This window comes from Arachis ipaensis, chromosome B9 (assembly GCF_059453495.1).
Source record: "Arachis ipaensis isolate K30076 ecotype BB chromosome B9, ASM5945349v1, whole genome shotgun sequence".
NCBI lineage: Eukaryota > Viridiplantae > Streptophyta > Magnoliopsida > Fabales > Fabaceae > Arachis > Arachis ipaensis.
This window is the reverse complement of record NC_142444.1, coordinates 67,322,485-67,339,404: the sequence shown is the minus strand read 5'-3', so window position 1 is coordinate 67,339,404 and position 16,920 is coordinate 67,322,485. Positions and strand designations below refer to the sequence as shown.

The 16,920-nt window shown below is 32.5% G+C and overlaps 1 protein-coding gene across 2 annotated transcripts; it reads left to right on the top strand.

Moving 5' to 3' along the window:
- Positions 1-3,535: 3,535 nt before the first annotated feature.
- Positions 3,536-8,855, top strand: LOC107615600 (heme oxygenase-like, multi-helical). 2 transcript variants are annotated; one of them, XR_015899782.1, is made up of 7 exons: positions 3,536-4,382; positions 5,172-5,280; positions 5,861-6,151; positions 6,292-6,706; positions 6,794-7,060; positions 7,929-8,729; positions 8,824-8,855. XR_015899782.1 is itself a non-coding variant. In XM_088499536.1 (6 exons), the coding sequence occupies exons 1-6, from the start codon at positions 4,027-4,029 to the stop codon at positions 8,339-8,341; spliced, it is 1,851 nt and encodes a 616-aa protein (XP_088355662.1). In that variant the 5' UTR covers positions 3,536-4,026; the 3' UTR covers positions 8,342-8,855. The 2 variants fall into 2 exon arrangements, 1 of the variants encoding a protein (XP_088355662.1); XM_088499536.1 differs by having other exon boundaries at positions 7,929-8,855.
- Positions 8,856-16,920: the final 8,065 nt, after the last annotated feature.

Below are 16,920 nucleotides of genomic sequence, written 5' to 3'. Positions count from 1 at the left end.
ACAAAAGTGCATCAATATCAAAGTAGTGAATTACAAGAATTAAATGCTAAACTAGAGAGAGGAGATGTAGAAGAACAAGAATTACAAAAGGAAAAGTAAATCAAAGCATGAAATTAACCTAAATCTAAGAAATCCTAATCTACCTCTAACCTAACTAAGACTAATTGGTAACTAGATGGTTGATCCGCCTTCAATCCTTGGGTTAAATAGCATCAGATGTGAGTTGGATTTGGGCCTGCGAAGCACAGAAATCACCACCAGCGAATTGCCTTTAAGTGAGTCACGTGCGAGCACCGACGCGTACGCGTGGGTCACGTGTACGCGTCGCTTGACAAATTGCTATCCACGCGTACGTGTCAAGTACGCGTACGCGTCGCCATGCGACCTCACAATCCACGCGTGCGCGTATGCTGTGCGTGCGCGTCGATCTCAGCATCCCAAATCCTTGTTTCTTCATGAGTTCTCCACTTGCATGCTTTTTCTCTTCACCCCTTTGATCCATTCCTAGACTTTCTATCCTGAATTCACTAACAAACACATCAAGGCATCTAATGGAATCAAAGGTGAATTAAATTTAGCCAATTAAGGCCTAAAAAATATATTTTCACACTTAAGCACAAATTAGGAGACAATTATGAAACCATGCTATTTTTTTGGATAAATGTAAGAAAAGGTGATAAAATCTCCTAAATTAAGCACCAAATAAACCCTAAAAATGGGATTTATCTAAGTGTTAATAATTAATTCATCAATTAATCAAGGATATTACCTTAAGAAGTGATTTGTATGTTACAAGTAATTTAATTAATTCTAGAAAATCATTGTCATCATAAGTGAATGTTTTAACTACACATTCTATATACAATAATATCACGAATTCACAATGTTCATGAGTTTTACGTATTTCAAAATATTAGTGTGATACATAATGCACATGACATTCACATAAAATTCACACATTACATTTTTCGTTGAAACTAAAATGTAATTCTCGTTAGTAAGGATGATAGGTTTACAAAAATATCATTTTCTCATTTGATAGTCAACCTACATTTGAGCCGCAATGTTATCCCTAAGAGCTGCACCTCGCTTATAATCTTCACTTACTTCTTCCCTTTTCTCATAAGTGGCTTTTGGATTATTATTTTGTAATTCTGGATCCACTTGAGCAATTAAAAGCTAATCAGGATCTACATTCATTAAAAAATTGTAGAGTATAATGCATGCTCGGACAATGTCACCATAACCTCCACATCATAATATGGTTCTGTACCACTTGCTATTATTGTAAACCTATTTTTCAAAACTCTAAAGGATCGTTCGATCACATTTCGTAAGGACGAATGACGGAGATTAAATAATTAGTACGCATTTTTAGGTTCTAGCAAACTCCTTTAGATGGTACTTTTCACCTCAATATGAAGTAATTAGAGCATGTTTAAGAATGAATACAACATTTTTCAAGGTAAAATTTTCCTAAAAAAATTCATATAGAGAGCATACTTTAGATATCACTACTTTATTTAAACATGTCAAAGTTTTTTTTAACAAATATACCTCTTAGAATTTGAGCCTATCATCCCTTGATAATGCACTCTTAAGAATTTTGAGTCAGATGCAGTGCTTTCCCATCTTCCTAAAGCATATGTGAATCTCATATCAAAGCCATACTTAGCAAGTACATTCTGAGTTGGCCATTCTTTTCTACCACAAAATTTAGGTTGATTAGCTATTGGAACCTTTGATTCTAACATGTGTTCCATCAATGGCTCCAATACAATCCTATATGATATTGCTTAATTAAAAAGAAAATTTTATTGTGTATGCTAACTATAACTATCTACTTCAATGTGCAACTAGTCATACCTTAAAATATCGGTAAAATCTATTGCTATGAAGAATCTCTGAAGAAATGGTAGTTCCGGAAGGTTGCTGAAGAAACTCTTTTTCAAGTGAGATTACAACTCTTAAAACAGCATAGAAATTACGACATTTTGTTTCTCCGGATCGGTGGAAGAAAAATGAAATGGTTTTATTTTTAACATTATAAGCTATAATATATAAGAATCTAGCTACTTGCTCTTCAAGTGTGACATGTATAGTATCTTTCACATGACCAGTTGACCTTAGTTTTTCACATAACTCTATATAGGCATGAGGGCCCTTTCGCAAAATATTACGACACTTGTTGGTTTTGCGCAACTGTTGCAACAAAGTGGCTCGAATTTGTTCTCTCCCAATAATGTGATTTCTTATGGGTTTCTCAACCTTCTTGGCTAATACATTCAGTAAATATAACATGTGTACAGTATAACACATTGTTATTGTGCAAAGTCGCTTATCCCTCTTCCAATTTCTTTAAGAAAAGTTGATAAATATTCTTCACTTTCAATAGTGCATATATGTCCCTAATTACCTTTAGGAACAGCTAACCTACGCTCTTGATTTTCAACTATAAAGTTGAATATATGGGGAAATGGAAAATCATTAAAAAAAATATTTTTTATGTTATGATTTCAATTACAATACTACAATCAAATAATTTTCAATTTTCATCACCAACGTATATTACATGTCCAAACTACAAAAATAATCAAATCATGTTTAAAGCAAGCAACGAATGAAAGACAATTTTTTCCTACGTTTAATACATTTCAAATTTATATATTGCAATGCCATTTTTAACAAAAGCCAAAAACTAACATCAACAACAACAACAGAATAAACAATATATATATAAAAAGATCAAATAAAATATTTAAAATTGATAACACTCTAACCTTTATTTGTAACTAACACAATTTAAAAAACTCTTGATTTTTTATCTTCACACCTTTTGATTTTTTTAGTTATAACAGAGCAAAAAAAATAACGCATCCAAATTACAAGGTTCATAACTGATTGCAAAACAGAAAAAATAATCTAAAAAATAGATACTACAATGCTATAACTTTAAATTAAAAACGAAAAATAAAATTTCAAGAACTATCATAAAGTCCATATTACAGACTTAGTTTCATATATAAAAAAAAATTATATTAAAAATCATAAAACCCTAATCTATTTGTGTAAACTTAGACCGAAAATGGTTGAATTAGAATGTTAAGGGTAACATCGTGAATAAATGAGAAATACATTCTGATTTTGCAGTAGAGGTTGAGTTTTGGTATTTTTATTAGATACTTTTTTTTAATTAAAAAATAAAAAATCGAAATTAAAACTAAACTAAATGATAAATATGATACTTCGGCAGAACATAAATGCACTCAAACATTATGTAAAAGAACTCATTTTTTTCTTTTTTTTTTCTTTTGTAGAAGGGATAAATGTGAAAAATTACTCTTGCTTTTATTTTTTCATCCAATTTTCCGCCCATAATGGGGAGGAAAAATTGTGTGTGAGTGAAGTCCATTACTTTTTCTTTTTTAACTATTTAAGTTTTCTTTTAATTTTTTCTTTCCGGACAAACAGGAAAAAAGTGCAATTTTCCCTAACACTTCCTTGCTTTACTTTTCTGTCCATATATTTTCATTCCAAATAAACAATACCTAAATGATTAGACTCGTTTCACCGCCCTATTCCTGAGTTAGGTCCAGGGGATTAGACTCTGTTTTTTGGGTCTTTTCCAGGGGATTAGATTTCGCGGTGCAAAATTTACGACCATCAAAATTGTCACTAGCCCAAACGAATCACCCATACGTTGAAATTAAAGGTCCATTTTCAGACACCAGGATACCCGAAAACCCAGGCCCATCATATCCGGGCGGCTAGCACTGGCAGTCCTCGCAGACCGCAGTCAACCACCCCCCCCCCCCCCCTTTTTCCGTCCCCCCTCCCTCTCTCTCTCTCTGTAAAAATCACGACAGCACACACACTACTCAGTAGTCAGTCCTCAAAAGAGAGGGGGAGAGAGCACAACACAGAGCACAAAGCAGCATATCCATCTCTCTTCGCGTGTATATTTCTAGTAATACTGTACTATATATCTACATATATAAATAATTACCTGTGATGTGATGTGATGTGATGCGCATGCGGTTCTTCCTCCCAAACCCAATCAAAACCCTCATCGCCGCCACGTCATCACCACCATCGTCGTTCCGCCTTCTCAGCTCCCTCAGATCCTGCCGCTTCGACTCGGCCTTAACGCGCAACCACACTACTCTCAGATCCCCAATCGGAAGGAGAATGACATCGATCGCCGCCTCCGTCAACAACGAATCGGGACTCGCACGGCGCTTCTGGATCAAGTTCACGCGCGAGTCCGTCTTCGCCATGTACACGCCATTTGTCATCGCCTTGGCCTCCGGCAACCTCCACATAGATTCCTTCCGCCATTACATCGCACAAGATGTTCACTTCCTACGCGCTTTTGCTCAAGCGTCAGTCTCCATTTCCCTCTCTTTTTTCTTACGGAATTTAGTTAAGCGCGAACTCAAACTATCTCTTTAAATGTTTTGAGCTTGGTTGCTGAAAAACTTCAATGGTATTCAATCATAGAATGGTTTTAAAGATACAAGTGAATAAGTAATTAGTTTGTTAGAGTAGGCTTTGAGTTTGGAATTGAAAATGCTGCTGCTAGGGCATAATGAGACCACTCCATTAGACTTCAGTCTAACTAGATTGTGGTGTATTTTTTAGCAATTTTCGGAAACTGGTGATTTAGATTGAAGATGGGAAAGAAAAATTGAAGATGTATGACTGGGTTTGGTTTTGTTTCATGAGTTGAGTAGTGGCATGAAATCATTCTTATCAACGAAGACCGCGAAAACTGGAATATTTCTTGCTTTGAGCTTAGTGATAACATGTTGAATCCGCTGTACTTTTATGGCTTTTGATGGGTGAATTTTATAGGGATGTGGAGAAAAGTGGTAATTAAATAAATATAACTGGAGTTTTGATTTTTAGTTTTCTTTTATTTTTTGGTTCTGTTTGTCACTTGTCAGTCTTTTTCAGCAACCAAAACTGGAAGGTTAGATTATTTGGTGTTGGTGATACACTGATTTGAGGTGAGTTTGGCTGTTTGAAGATTTATGATGCTTGGCAGGACGTTTGCCTCTTTTTAAGACTAGTTTGTCAATTTTTTGGAGGGTGGGGATTGGCCACAGCAGCTGGGTGGGTGGGGGAATCATGTTTAAACTTCCTTTGTTGAAATTTTGTTGAATTTTTAGGTACGAGTTAGCTGAAGATTGTGCTGATGATGACGATGCAAAGGTTGGAATCTCTGAGTTGAGGAAGGCGGTTTTAGAGGAGCTGAAGATGCATAATTCACTGGTACAGGTAGGGCATTTTCCACTTATATGAGCCTGAATTTGAGCAGAGTTATTCATTTTATCCTTAGGAATCTTACTCAGGTTTGTGCATTGTAACTTGAATTTTGAAGTTTGAGGGGAAGATTCTTGTTGTGAATTGAGATGGATCACAATTAATGTCAAGGGACTGTGTAGCTGAATGAGATAAATTATCTGCTTAATAGTAGTTGGATTCCTTTTCAATGTTTAAAAAACTTTTAACAATTTGCATGAATTATAATGAAGCTTTATTTTGTTGGAACATGGCCCAAGCAATTTTGGTGGAATAAGAGAGTATTTTTGGGAAAGAGAAGAAAAGTAGGTGTTTCGCCCAAATCAACTTGAGTGAGTATTTAGGGAAAGAGAAGAAAAGTAGGTGTTTCGCCCAAATCAACCTGAGTTTTCTATTGATGTGATTATTTTACTCATAAACCTTTGTTTTAGATTAAGAGAATCTTTAAATGTGAATTGTATTAAATGTATGTGTCATTCTAACACGTTTTGTGCTGATAGGTTTCCTCCCTTCTCCATTTTGCTTATATCATTGTTGTTTTATGCAAATGGTGTAGGAGTGGGGATTGGACCTTGCAAAAGAGAACAATATTAATTCTGCAACGGTAAAATACACACAATTCCTGTTAGCCACAGCCTCTGGGAAGATTGAAGGACTAAAAGGTGCTGGTAAACTCGCAACACCATTTGAGAAAACAAAAATTGCTGCTTACACTTTAGGTGCGATGACTCCTTGCATGAGACTTTATGCTTTTCTCGGTAATAAGTTCCAGGAGCTTCTAGATTCCGATGAAAGTACTCACCCATATAAGAAGTGGATTGACAACTATGCTTCTGATGGTTTCCAGGTTTGTCATATTCAGTAAAGCTATACCATATTGCCCATTGCGATTGCTTGGATACCATTTTGAATCTTGGTCAAATATACATTTCATTCATGACTTTCTTGTGGCTGCAACCACTCAGTTATTCTTATATTTGAATTTAGGCTTCTGCTCTGCAAACTGAAGATTTGCTTGACAAACTAAGTGTCTCTTTGACTGGAGAAGAACTTGATGTAATTGAAAAGCTTTATTACCAAGCAATGAAGCTTGAAATTGACTTCTTCTCTGCTCAGCCACTTTTTCAGCCAACTATATTGCCCTTGACTAAAGGACATAACCCTACCAAAGATCATCTTGTGATTTTTAGCGATTTTGATTTGACATGCACTGTTGTTGATTCATCTGCCATCTTGGCAGAAATTGCAATAGTGACAGCACCAAAATCTGATCAGAATCAGACTGAAGATCAAATGGTTCGGTTGTCATCTTCTGATCTCAGGAATACATGGGGTTTTCTATCCAAACAATATACAGAGGAGTATGAGCAATGTATAGAGCTCATTATGCCTGCAAATAAATGTATGGTGATTTCTATATCCTCTGTAAGTCTTCAGTGCTTACACAGAATTGATCAAATTTTGTTAATTGGCCTTGTGTGCTTTGCAGTGGATAATTTTGACTATAAAGAACTGTCTACAGCACTTGAGCAACTTTCAAAATTTGAGAACACAGCAAATAATAGGGTGATCGAGTCAGGGGTACTCAAAGGCATAAATCTAGAAGACATAAAGCGTGCTGGAGAGCGTCTGATCCTTCAAGATGGATGCTCTAACTTTTTTCAGAGAATTGTTAAGAATGAAAATTTGAATGCCAAGGTGCATGTTCTCTCCTACTGCTGGTGTGGAGACCTCATTAGATCTGCTTTCTCCTCAGGTATGTTTGTCAATGTGAGCTTTAATTTATTCTTTTTCTGGATACTTATAATTTTAGTTGCTCATTTTCAAAATTGAGTTTGTGAAATTCAAATTCATTTCCCTTGGGATACTGCTTCGATTAGAAGTAGATTATTGTGCCGATTTTGGACTGCCTTCAGGATTTGCTTTCTTGCTGTATTTGTAATGCTAATTGCTCTGTCTGTCATGGTTTTGTATTGTAACCTTTCCTATTCATGGTGTATTTAAGAGTATCTGTCAGGAATAAGGTGGGCAACAGCATTGTGAGAATCATGAAATTTTCTGTGTATTGAGTTGTAGAGGATGACCATTCTTTTGATAATTTGTTTAGAAATGCGAAGGACTTTGTTTCATACTTTGCTCATATAGTTGTTATGAGATAAATTCTACTGTTGTACAAAAAAATTGGAAAGTCATGCTACAATTTTGAGCCACTTTAGTTCAACGGTTTTCTACATCAATCACTACTTTGATGTAGATAATTTTTAACTTCCGAAGATTTGATGGCAGAATATATCTTCAGCTTTTATTATGAAGCATGGTATTTTTAAGTTACCCGCTTACCCTTCATCTTTTGACATGGTAAAGCATGACTTTCTGTGTTGGAATGGCTTATCAGAAAGAACTGAATCACCAAGAGCTACTTATTCTTTGCTTTCTTGGTCATGTTTATCTGTTGGACATATGCGCACTTTTCTGTGGAGTAATTGTTTCTTTGATCAAGCCTCTGTTTCTTTTATGTGATTTTAGTAATTCTTGATTTCTTTCTTAGTTGCCTTCAAGTGGTTTATTTTTTATAGTTGGAAATTTGGCAACTTAATTAAATAGGCAAATTATTTTTCTAACAGCTGATTTAAAGGAGTTGGATATCCATGCAAATGAATTCACTTATGAGGGATCTGTTTCCTCGGGTGAAATTCTTAAGAAGGTGGAGTCTCCCATTGACAAAGTCCAAGCTTTTCGCAATATATTGAAGAATTCCAATGATGACAAAAAGAAATTAACTGTTTATATTGGAGACTCAGTGGGTGATTTACTTTGTCTACTTGAAGCAGATATAGGAATCGTTATTGGTTCAAGTTCAAGCCTTAGGAGCGTAGGGGCACAATTCGGTGTTACATTTGTCCCATTGTTTTCTGGGTTGGTTAAGAAACAGAAAGAATACAATGAAGAAAGCTGTTCTAATTGGAAGGGTTTATCTGGCATTCTTTATACAGTTTCTAGTTGGGCTGAAGTGCATGCTTTTATTTTGGGTTGTTAGTATTGTGTCTTGCACACCTAAATTCATGCTAAACTAAAAAGAAAGGAACATATATAAATATATAGTGCAATACAGAATACACAAGCAGGTGGCTAATTTTATAAGGGGCCACAGATTTTCTGCTGTCTCTCTTGCTTCTCTTAAAGGCCGTGGCAATTCAGAGATATGGTATCAGTCTGATTAAATGTTCTATGGATGTGCTGTAACCAGGGTATCTGCAGTATTCTGGAATGTGCTCAAGGTTTTTCTTTGAAATTTCTCTGTGATCATGGCTATTGATACCTTTTTTCCCTCCCTGAAATGTTGCCAGGTATGAGAAATTTCAGACAGCAATAATCAAATGCTTGTTAGATCAGGACAACAATTCAGACTGTGAAGTCTTGTACTGGTATTTTAGTAGGTTATTGCTGTTCCATTTTTTTAAGAATTTGGCCGAGATCCTGTGTATTTTCAGTTTACTCATTGGTCATTTATGAATGCAGATGCCGAAGTGATGTGCATCTTTGTATTGGGCGACTTTTTTTTCTTGTTTTATTCTCTGTTTATAATTTTTTCTTTGGCTGTTTTAATCCTTGGTTATATGTTTATAATCCTTGCATATGGATAAAACAACAAATAAAGAAAGAAACCTAGAAACAAGCATTCGAAATTATTTCCTTTAACGCCGAGTGTTGTTGAGCAGATATTGATTATTATTTAAAAAGAATATATTTTAATTGCATAATATTTTCTCTCAAATGAGTAACTGCATTCTCAGAATATATATAAGAAAACTAGAATTTGAATTTTTTAAAATGAGAAAATTGGTAAAGTAATAAAGTGAGATATTAATTACCATTGAATTTGTAATTTTTACGATATGTAAGTTTTATTATTTTAATTCAACGGTGATTAAATGTTTATTCTTTCACTTTACAAATTCTTGTAGTTTAGAGAATTTTGATCCGAAAAGTAGTGCTAAAATTGAAAATGATGAAATCTCAGTTAACCAACCCACCAATCACCATTGTGCCGTCGTTGTTACTCCACAATTATAGCTATACATTACATACTCTTTTGCTAGATACAAAAAACTTTCACCAACTCTAATGATATATGTCTGCATTAGTTTCTCGTCCTCTGGAAAAAGCACTCTGAGAAAAACTGAAAAAGATCCTCGTACTTATAATGTACTGAGAATATGCACTTTTTACGGCTCCAAGACAGTTTAACCAATAATACTTCTCTCCTAAAATGCGTCCATCAATGGCATCAGTGGCAGTTAAACTAACTTAGCTCAGAGGACTTCTTTCTGATTTCAAGGTCTAAGTCCCTCCATCAATGCTATGTTATGGCTCACCATCAGCCATTTACATTGCTGCCAATCCCACATTTTATGAGAGGACTAAACACATTGAGATTGACCGTTATTTTGTTTGAGAAAGAGTGGTGGCGGACCTCATCAAACTCATCCACGTTCGAATTCAGCATCAACTCACTGATGTTTTTACCAAGGTGAATGCTACCCAACCCCCTCTAAAATAACATGTAAGTTACCCTTCATTATGTGTCACATTGTAATTGGTCTTTATCTTAACCATAGTTGGGTTATTTTATAATTTATTATTTTAGATTTATCAAAGCTCCACTCCCGTTAATTGAAGCACATTCCACTCCTTCCAAGCACCGTCGCGTTGGTGACAAGAAGCGCCAACGTCATCGCCATCTACTGCCCTCCCACACAAACTCTCTTTCTTTAGTGCATCATCCCTTAGTCACGTCGTTGAATTCCGTCGCCAATAACTTTGTCGTCCTTCCCAGTATAGCCAACGTCTCTTTTTGCGATGGATCACTGCTTATTCACATAATTAATGGTTAATTTTGGTTATTAAATTTTTTTATTAAAAAAATATATCTTTATTTAATTACGTGATGGAACATATATTTATATGTAAAATATAATATAATATAATAAAATAAATCTATTCAAAGTATTTAAAAGTATAATTAAAATTATGAACATACAAATATAATAATAAAATTTGTACTCCAAACAATAAACATATTTTTTTATCATACATATATTATTTAAAAAATAAATATATTATTAAAATTAATAACAGAAATTTAAAATGATAAAATTCAATTTTCTTACCGTATTTTTTATAGTATTTTTATTTTTATTTATTAGTACTTTATTATTTAATTAATAATTAAACAAATTATTTTTATGAAAAATTATTTTTTGTATTATATTAGAGAAGAGACTAATATAGCAGTTTAAAAAATAAATTGTATAAATATTTAAGAGATATATATAAAATACATACCTAAAATAAATAAAACAGACAAAATAGGAGTACTCTTGGAAAATAGAGAATTATTGTTGTCTGTTTTATTTATTTTAAGTATGTATTTCATATTTATCTCTTAAATATCTATCTATATAATTTACTTTTATTTTAAAAATTTTAATATTATCTATTTTTTATTTAAAAATTAATTTTACATTATTTTTTAAACTGTTATATTGGTCTCTTCTTTAAGATAATACAAAAAATAATTTCTCATGAAGATAATTTATTTAATCATTAATTAAATAATAAAGTACGAATAAATTAAAAATTAAAAGAATAAAAATACTATAAAAAATACTTGTAAGAAAGTTAGATTTTATCATTTTAAACTTGTGTTATTAATTTTAACAATTTATTTTTTTTAAAATAATTTATGTACGATAAAAAATATGTTTTTTTCTGATTTTAATTATGCTTTTAAATACTCTAAATAGAGTTATTATATTATATTTTACATATGAATATATGTTCTATCGTGTAATTAAATAAAAATTTGTTTTAATAAAAAAATTTAATAACCAAACTAAACATTATTTAGGTATGTATTTCATATTTATCTCTTAAATATTTATACAATTTATTTTTTAAACTGTTATATTGGTCTATTCTCTAATATAATACAAAAAATAAATTTTCATAAAAATAATTTGTTTAATTATTAATTAAATAATAAAGTACTAATAAATTAAAAATTTAAAAAATAAAAATACTATAAAAAAATACGGTAAAAAAGTTAAATTTTATCATGTTAAATTTCTGTTATTAATTTTAATAATATATTTATTTTTTAAATAATATATATATGATAAAAAAATATGTTTATTTGTTTGGAGTACAAATTTTATTATTATATTTGTATGTTCATGATTTTAAATATACTTTTAAATACTTTGAATAAATTTATTTTATTATATTATATTTTACATATAAATATATGTTCCATCACGTAATTAAATAAAGATATATTTTTTTAATAAAAAAATTTAATAACCAAATTAACCATTAATTATGTGGGTAAGAAGTGATCCATGACAAAGAGAGGCGCTGGCTATACTGGGAAGAGAGGTTGTGTGGGAGGGCAGTAGATGGTGATGATGTTGGCGCTTCTTGTCCCAACTATGGTTAAGATAAGGACCAATTACAACGTGACACATAATAAAGGGTAACTTACATGTTATTTTAGAGGGGGTTGGGTACCTTTCACCTTTTACCAAACTAGTGACACTGGCTCAGTTTACTAACCTAATTTTCAAGTTTGGCATGCTAAATATATACTGGCCAACTTGAGGGGAGATATTATGCTACATGCTTAACTTAATCTATAAGTTAGTTAGTGTCTAGTTACATTCTGTTATTGTTAGTTAGTTCCTTTTTTCTTTCCTTCTCTTCATTATATATATATATATATATATATCTTATTGTACTTGATAGATGATTGATGAGAATCATTTTCTTCTCTCTTTCTACTTTCTCTAATCATAATACACTTCAAATGTCTTTTAACTTGAGGCATTTATTTGTTTCCCCTTTTTACTTCCTGTTGTATAATCCTCTGTGGTGGGAGGCATGACAGGGGATCAATGCTATTTAAAGACAAAAATGTCAAGCAATTGTTCCATATTAATCAACCTTTCTAATAACCTTAATGACAAGATAATCTCTTTTGTAACAAACTTGCCACCTTTCAGTGTAGTGTACTCATAAGTAGGTCCCAAAGCTCTTGTTGAGTCATTGCCTTGTTTGAATGGCGGAGCAAATTCAACCAATAATGCAAAGTATTGGGTTCGGAAGCGTATTGAAGAGAAAGTGTAAATTGTTATAGATGATTTCTGGTTAGTGGTTGGTGGAGGGTTTGATGTTAATGATGGATGTTAAATTAATGGTGCCAAGTTTGCTGCAACGAAAGCCTATCTTTGGTCATAGTTTCAAATTTTGGTTCACAGCTGGAACGCAGTTAAAATATTGCAAATATTGAGATACTTACAATCATATTACGTTTGTAATTATGGTGGTATCAATTGCATTTTTCCACAACTTTGACAAAATGCCAATATTTACAAACAGATGCCAATATTTACAAAGGAAAATTACTCTAAAAGACGTTAGAAAGATTTAATTATTAAAAGGGACTTTTAATACCAAAATTATTAAGAATGATTAATGTTTATAATATTTAAAAAAAATACCAAACTTTTTTATAAAAAGACAAATATATCCTTAATTATTTTTTTATTTATTTTTTATAATATTTATAGCAATGACTTTCATTCTTCCTAAAATCTTGGCCATCTTCACTGCAAAAGTCACAGCTTGTTCATACAGCCATTTAAGACTTATCTAAGGAACTATTTTTCCATGAGCATGTACAGTTTCTTCAGCAGTTCATTGTCCATAACATGGTTACCACCCGAAGTAGATTCTTAGCTCCCATATGAAGTAGGTTTTGTGGTATTCTCTTGAATTCTTTTGTCGTGTATTTTCTTTTTGATTAACAATGACTATGATCGATCGATTTAAATTAATAAGTTAACACAAATATTAGCATAGAATTGATTAAGTTTATTATCTTACTATTTGGGATTTTCATACATATCTTAAATTTAAATTCTGATAGTATTGTAATTTTCTTATCTAATTTTCTTATCTATGATAAATTTAAAAAGTATCATTTTAACAAAATAATATTTTTAAAATTTACTATTAAAATTTAAAATATTACAAAATTGGATGTTATATATTGGATTGAAAATCTAAGCATCATGTTTAATTAGTGTAGCCTAGGAGAGAAAGAAAAGATAGAAGACCGCATAAATAAGAAATTAAATGATTATGAAGATGGCCAAAATTTTAAGAAAAATGGAAGTCATTGCTATAATAATTATGAAAAACAAATAAAGAAATAATTAAAAATATATTTGTCTCTTTATAAAAAAGTTTAGTCCTTCATTTTAAATATTATAAATATTAATCTTTCTTAATAATTTTAGTATTAAAGATTTTTTAATAATTAAATCTTCTTAACAATTTTTTTAAAATAATTTTTCATAATTGCAATGTAATTTTTAACAATTGAATTTTCACTCATTCGTCTAAGTATGATTAGCCTTTATTTTCCTTAAAAAAAAACACTAAAAATCCTATTTAATTTTCGAGTAGAAAAGTCGGATTATCATTTATTCATATACATAATAAAAGAATAGTTTAGAAACAAAAATCTATAAACCAAACCATTCTCAATTCCCATTAAATAAAAATACCAATTCCATGGTAATAAAAATTCACCATTTCTACAATTATTTATGCAGTGCATGATGCATGAGCATCTTTAGTTATTTTTCTTCATTATTCTGTTGAATAAAATTAGTGATTTTCTTATTATAATTGAGATTCTTGTGACTTAATTGATTTTATGTAGAGTTCTCTTGAACTTTGATATGTTTAAGAGATTTTCGAGAGGTCTTAGGCAATGCCAAAGAAGAGAAGGAAAAAAAAAACAAAGAAGCCCTGGAAGAACCAAGGAAGGTGGCGTACAATGCCAATCCAAGCCAAGAAGAAGGGCGTGTGATGCGTGCACATCATGTTGTGTTTTTCTATGCTTCTTCATATAAGAAATAAATGCATAATACTTAATTATGAAGAGTTTTGGTGCTCAAATTGGATATTGCTTTGATCCTTTTGATTTTATGATTCTTTTAGAGAATTGTTAGAAAAAAAGAAGCTAAAGAACAAGGAGGAACTAAGAATTAAAGACAAGTGCAAAGAGAATTCGTGGATGCTGTCAATCCTGACCTCTTCACACTCCAACGAGCATAACTAGAACTATAGAGGTCTAATTGATGCGATTTTAGCAGCATTGGAAAGCCAACATTTAGAGCTTTCCAACAATATATAATAGTATGCACTTTGTTGCCAAATTGCATGGCCTTGATGGCGCCTAACTTGGAAAAGGAATTTTCCAAGTTAGGCACTAGATGAAGAAACCACTCTCCAATATGTTTGGGAATGGTGGCGCCTAACCTGGGATTTTCCAAGTTAGGCGCCAGAGGAAGACAAGCACACCCAATTGCATGTTGGAAAGGTGGCGCCTAACTTGGGATTATCCAAGTTAGGCGCCAGATGCACACGAATACGCTAAGTTAGGCGCCAATCCTCAAGCCTTGAAGTGGTCCCCGTTCGTCCTTTAAGTGATATGCGAAAATCTTTATTTTATTTTCATTAAAGCTTTATTTTATTTATAAATAGAAAAAGATATTATTTAGTTTTATAAAATATATTTTACATTAATTAGGATTAGATATAAAAGGAGAAGAAATCTTGACCTAGGCTCCTCTCCTAATTTTTCATTCCGCACTTTTACACTTTTTTTCTGTTAGGGTTTATTTTCTCCATGAGTAACTAAGCCTCCATTGTTATGGTTAGGAGCTCTATTTACTTTTTGATGGATTAATAATTATTTGTTCTTCTATTCTTGATTAATGTTTTGATTATTGTTTAAGAATTGGTTTTGTTCTTCATCCTAAGAATTAGTGATTATTGGGAAATAACTCTAATTAAACTTGAATTCTATTTGAATCATGGAAAAGTGATATCGTTAGAATTATATATTGAAATCAATTCCTCACAACTCTCTATTTATCTAGATTTAATGCGATACGCGACATATAATCGTCTTATTTTTGGGTATCTAGGGTTTGTGTGGCTCATAAACTAGAATTGAACTTAATCTTCTAATTCAATCAAGTGACCAAGGAATTGGCGGTTGATTGAGTTAGAGGAGATTAAATTACTAAGGAGTTAGGGTTTAATCACTTAAGGTTTGCCATGAATATAATCTTTGCATGATCAAAGTAGTTAAAATTGAATATTAATTTAGAAATTTAAATATCTCTGACACCTTAATTATTTTTATCATATTATTTTCTTAACCAATTTTAGTTTCCTCTTAATTTTGTTTTCTATGTTATTTGCTATTGAAACTATAAGAACCGGAGTTTTTCACGTAAAATCGTTTTAATAAAATAATTTTTAAGTGCCTGAAGTAGATTCAAATTTAGAAGTTTTAATTTGAAAATTTAAAGGTGAAATTTGATTTCAGTGAATTTTTCTGAGTTTGAAAATGTATCTTTTTCGAAAAATTTTTGTAGAAAATGCACGCTGGCGCTTAAGCCGGCAGTACCGGCTCTAGTCTATCCAATACTGCATATTTTGGAAAATAAGATTTTAGAAAATTGATTTATTGTTTTGAAAGGATAAAAATAATTTAGAATTTAAAACCGGATGCTAATCTTAAAGGTTTTGGCCCAAAGTGGGCCAAACGAACCAAAAGTGCTAACGGGTTGGACCGGGCCCAAACCGGACCCAAGGTCCAACATACATATATGTGTTTAATGAGCTTCAAGCTCATTTTGAAGGGAAGAGAGAGAGAGAGAGAGAACTCGGATAGGTGATGGTGGGGGGTGAAACCCCATTGTCACTATTCATCATCACCTTCCGGGAGCCATAACTTGAGCTACGGAACTCCGATTGACGAGCCGTTTACGGTCACACGAAGCTCTCAACGAGCTCTTCATTTCTATCTAGGTTATGTTGGTAAGATCTCTCAACTCATACTCCAGTTTCCAGCCCTAGTGTTTCTTCGTTTTTGGGTTTGGTTTTTGAGTAGATTTTGTGGTTTTGCTTGTTTAGGTGATCTCTAGTAGCGGATAATCGTTGGATTTTACCCCTAATTTCATTTGGTAAGTGGTGGACGAAATTGTGATCCTCAAAGTTAGTCTCTTTGTATTTGTATGAAATCAAAAATACCCCAAAGAGGTCATGGTGTAATGAATTGGGATCTTTGGGTTCAACTTAGTTCATTGATGAACAAGGGAGGTTCAACTTCCCAAGTATCAATGCCAAATAATTTGGCATTCAGCTTCATGATTGCACCAAGAAACTTGGCAGTTTGCTCTTCAGTGACATCCTCATTCTCTTCAGAAGAGGAATACTCATCAAAGCTCATGAAGGGCATAAGGAGGTTCAATGGAATCTCTATGGTCTCTAGATGAGCCTCAGAGTCCTTTAGTTCCTCAGAGGGAAGCTCCTTATTGATCACTGGACGTCTCAGGAGGTCTTCCTCCTTGGGATTCACGTCCTCTCCTTTCCTTATAGGTTCGGCCATGGCGCTTATGTCAATGGCCTTGCACTCTCCTTTTGGATTCTCTTCTGTATTGCTTGGGAGAGTACTAGGAGGGATTTCAGTGA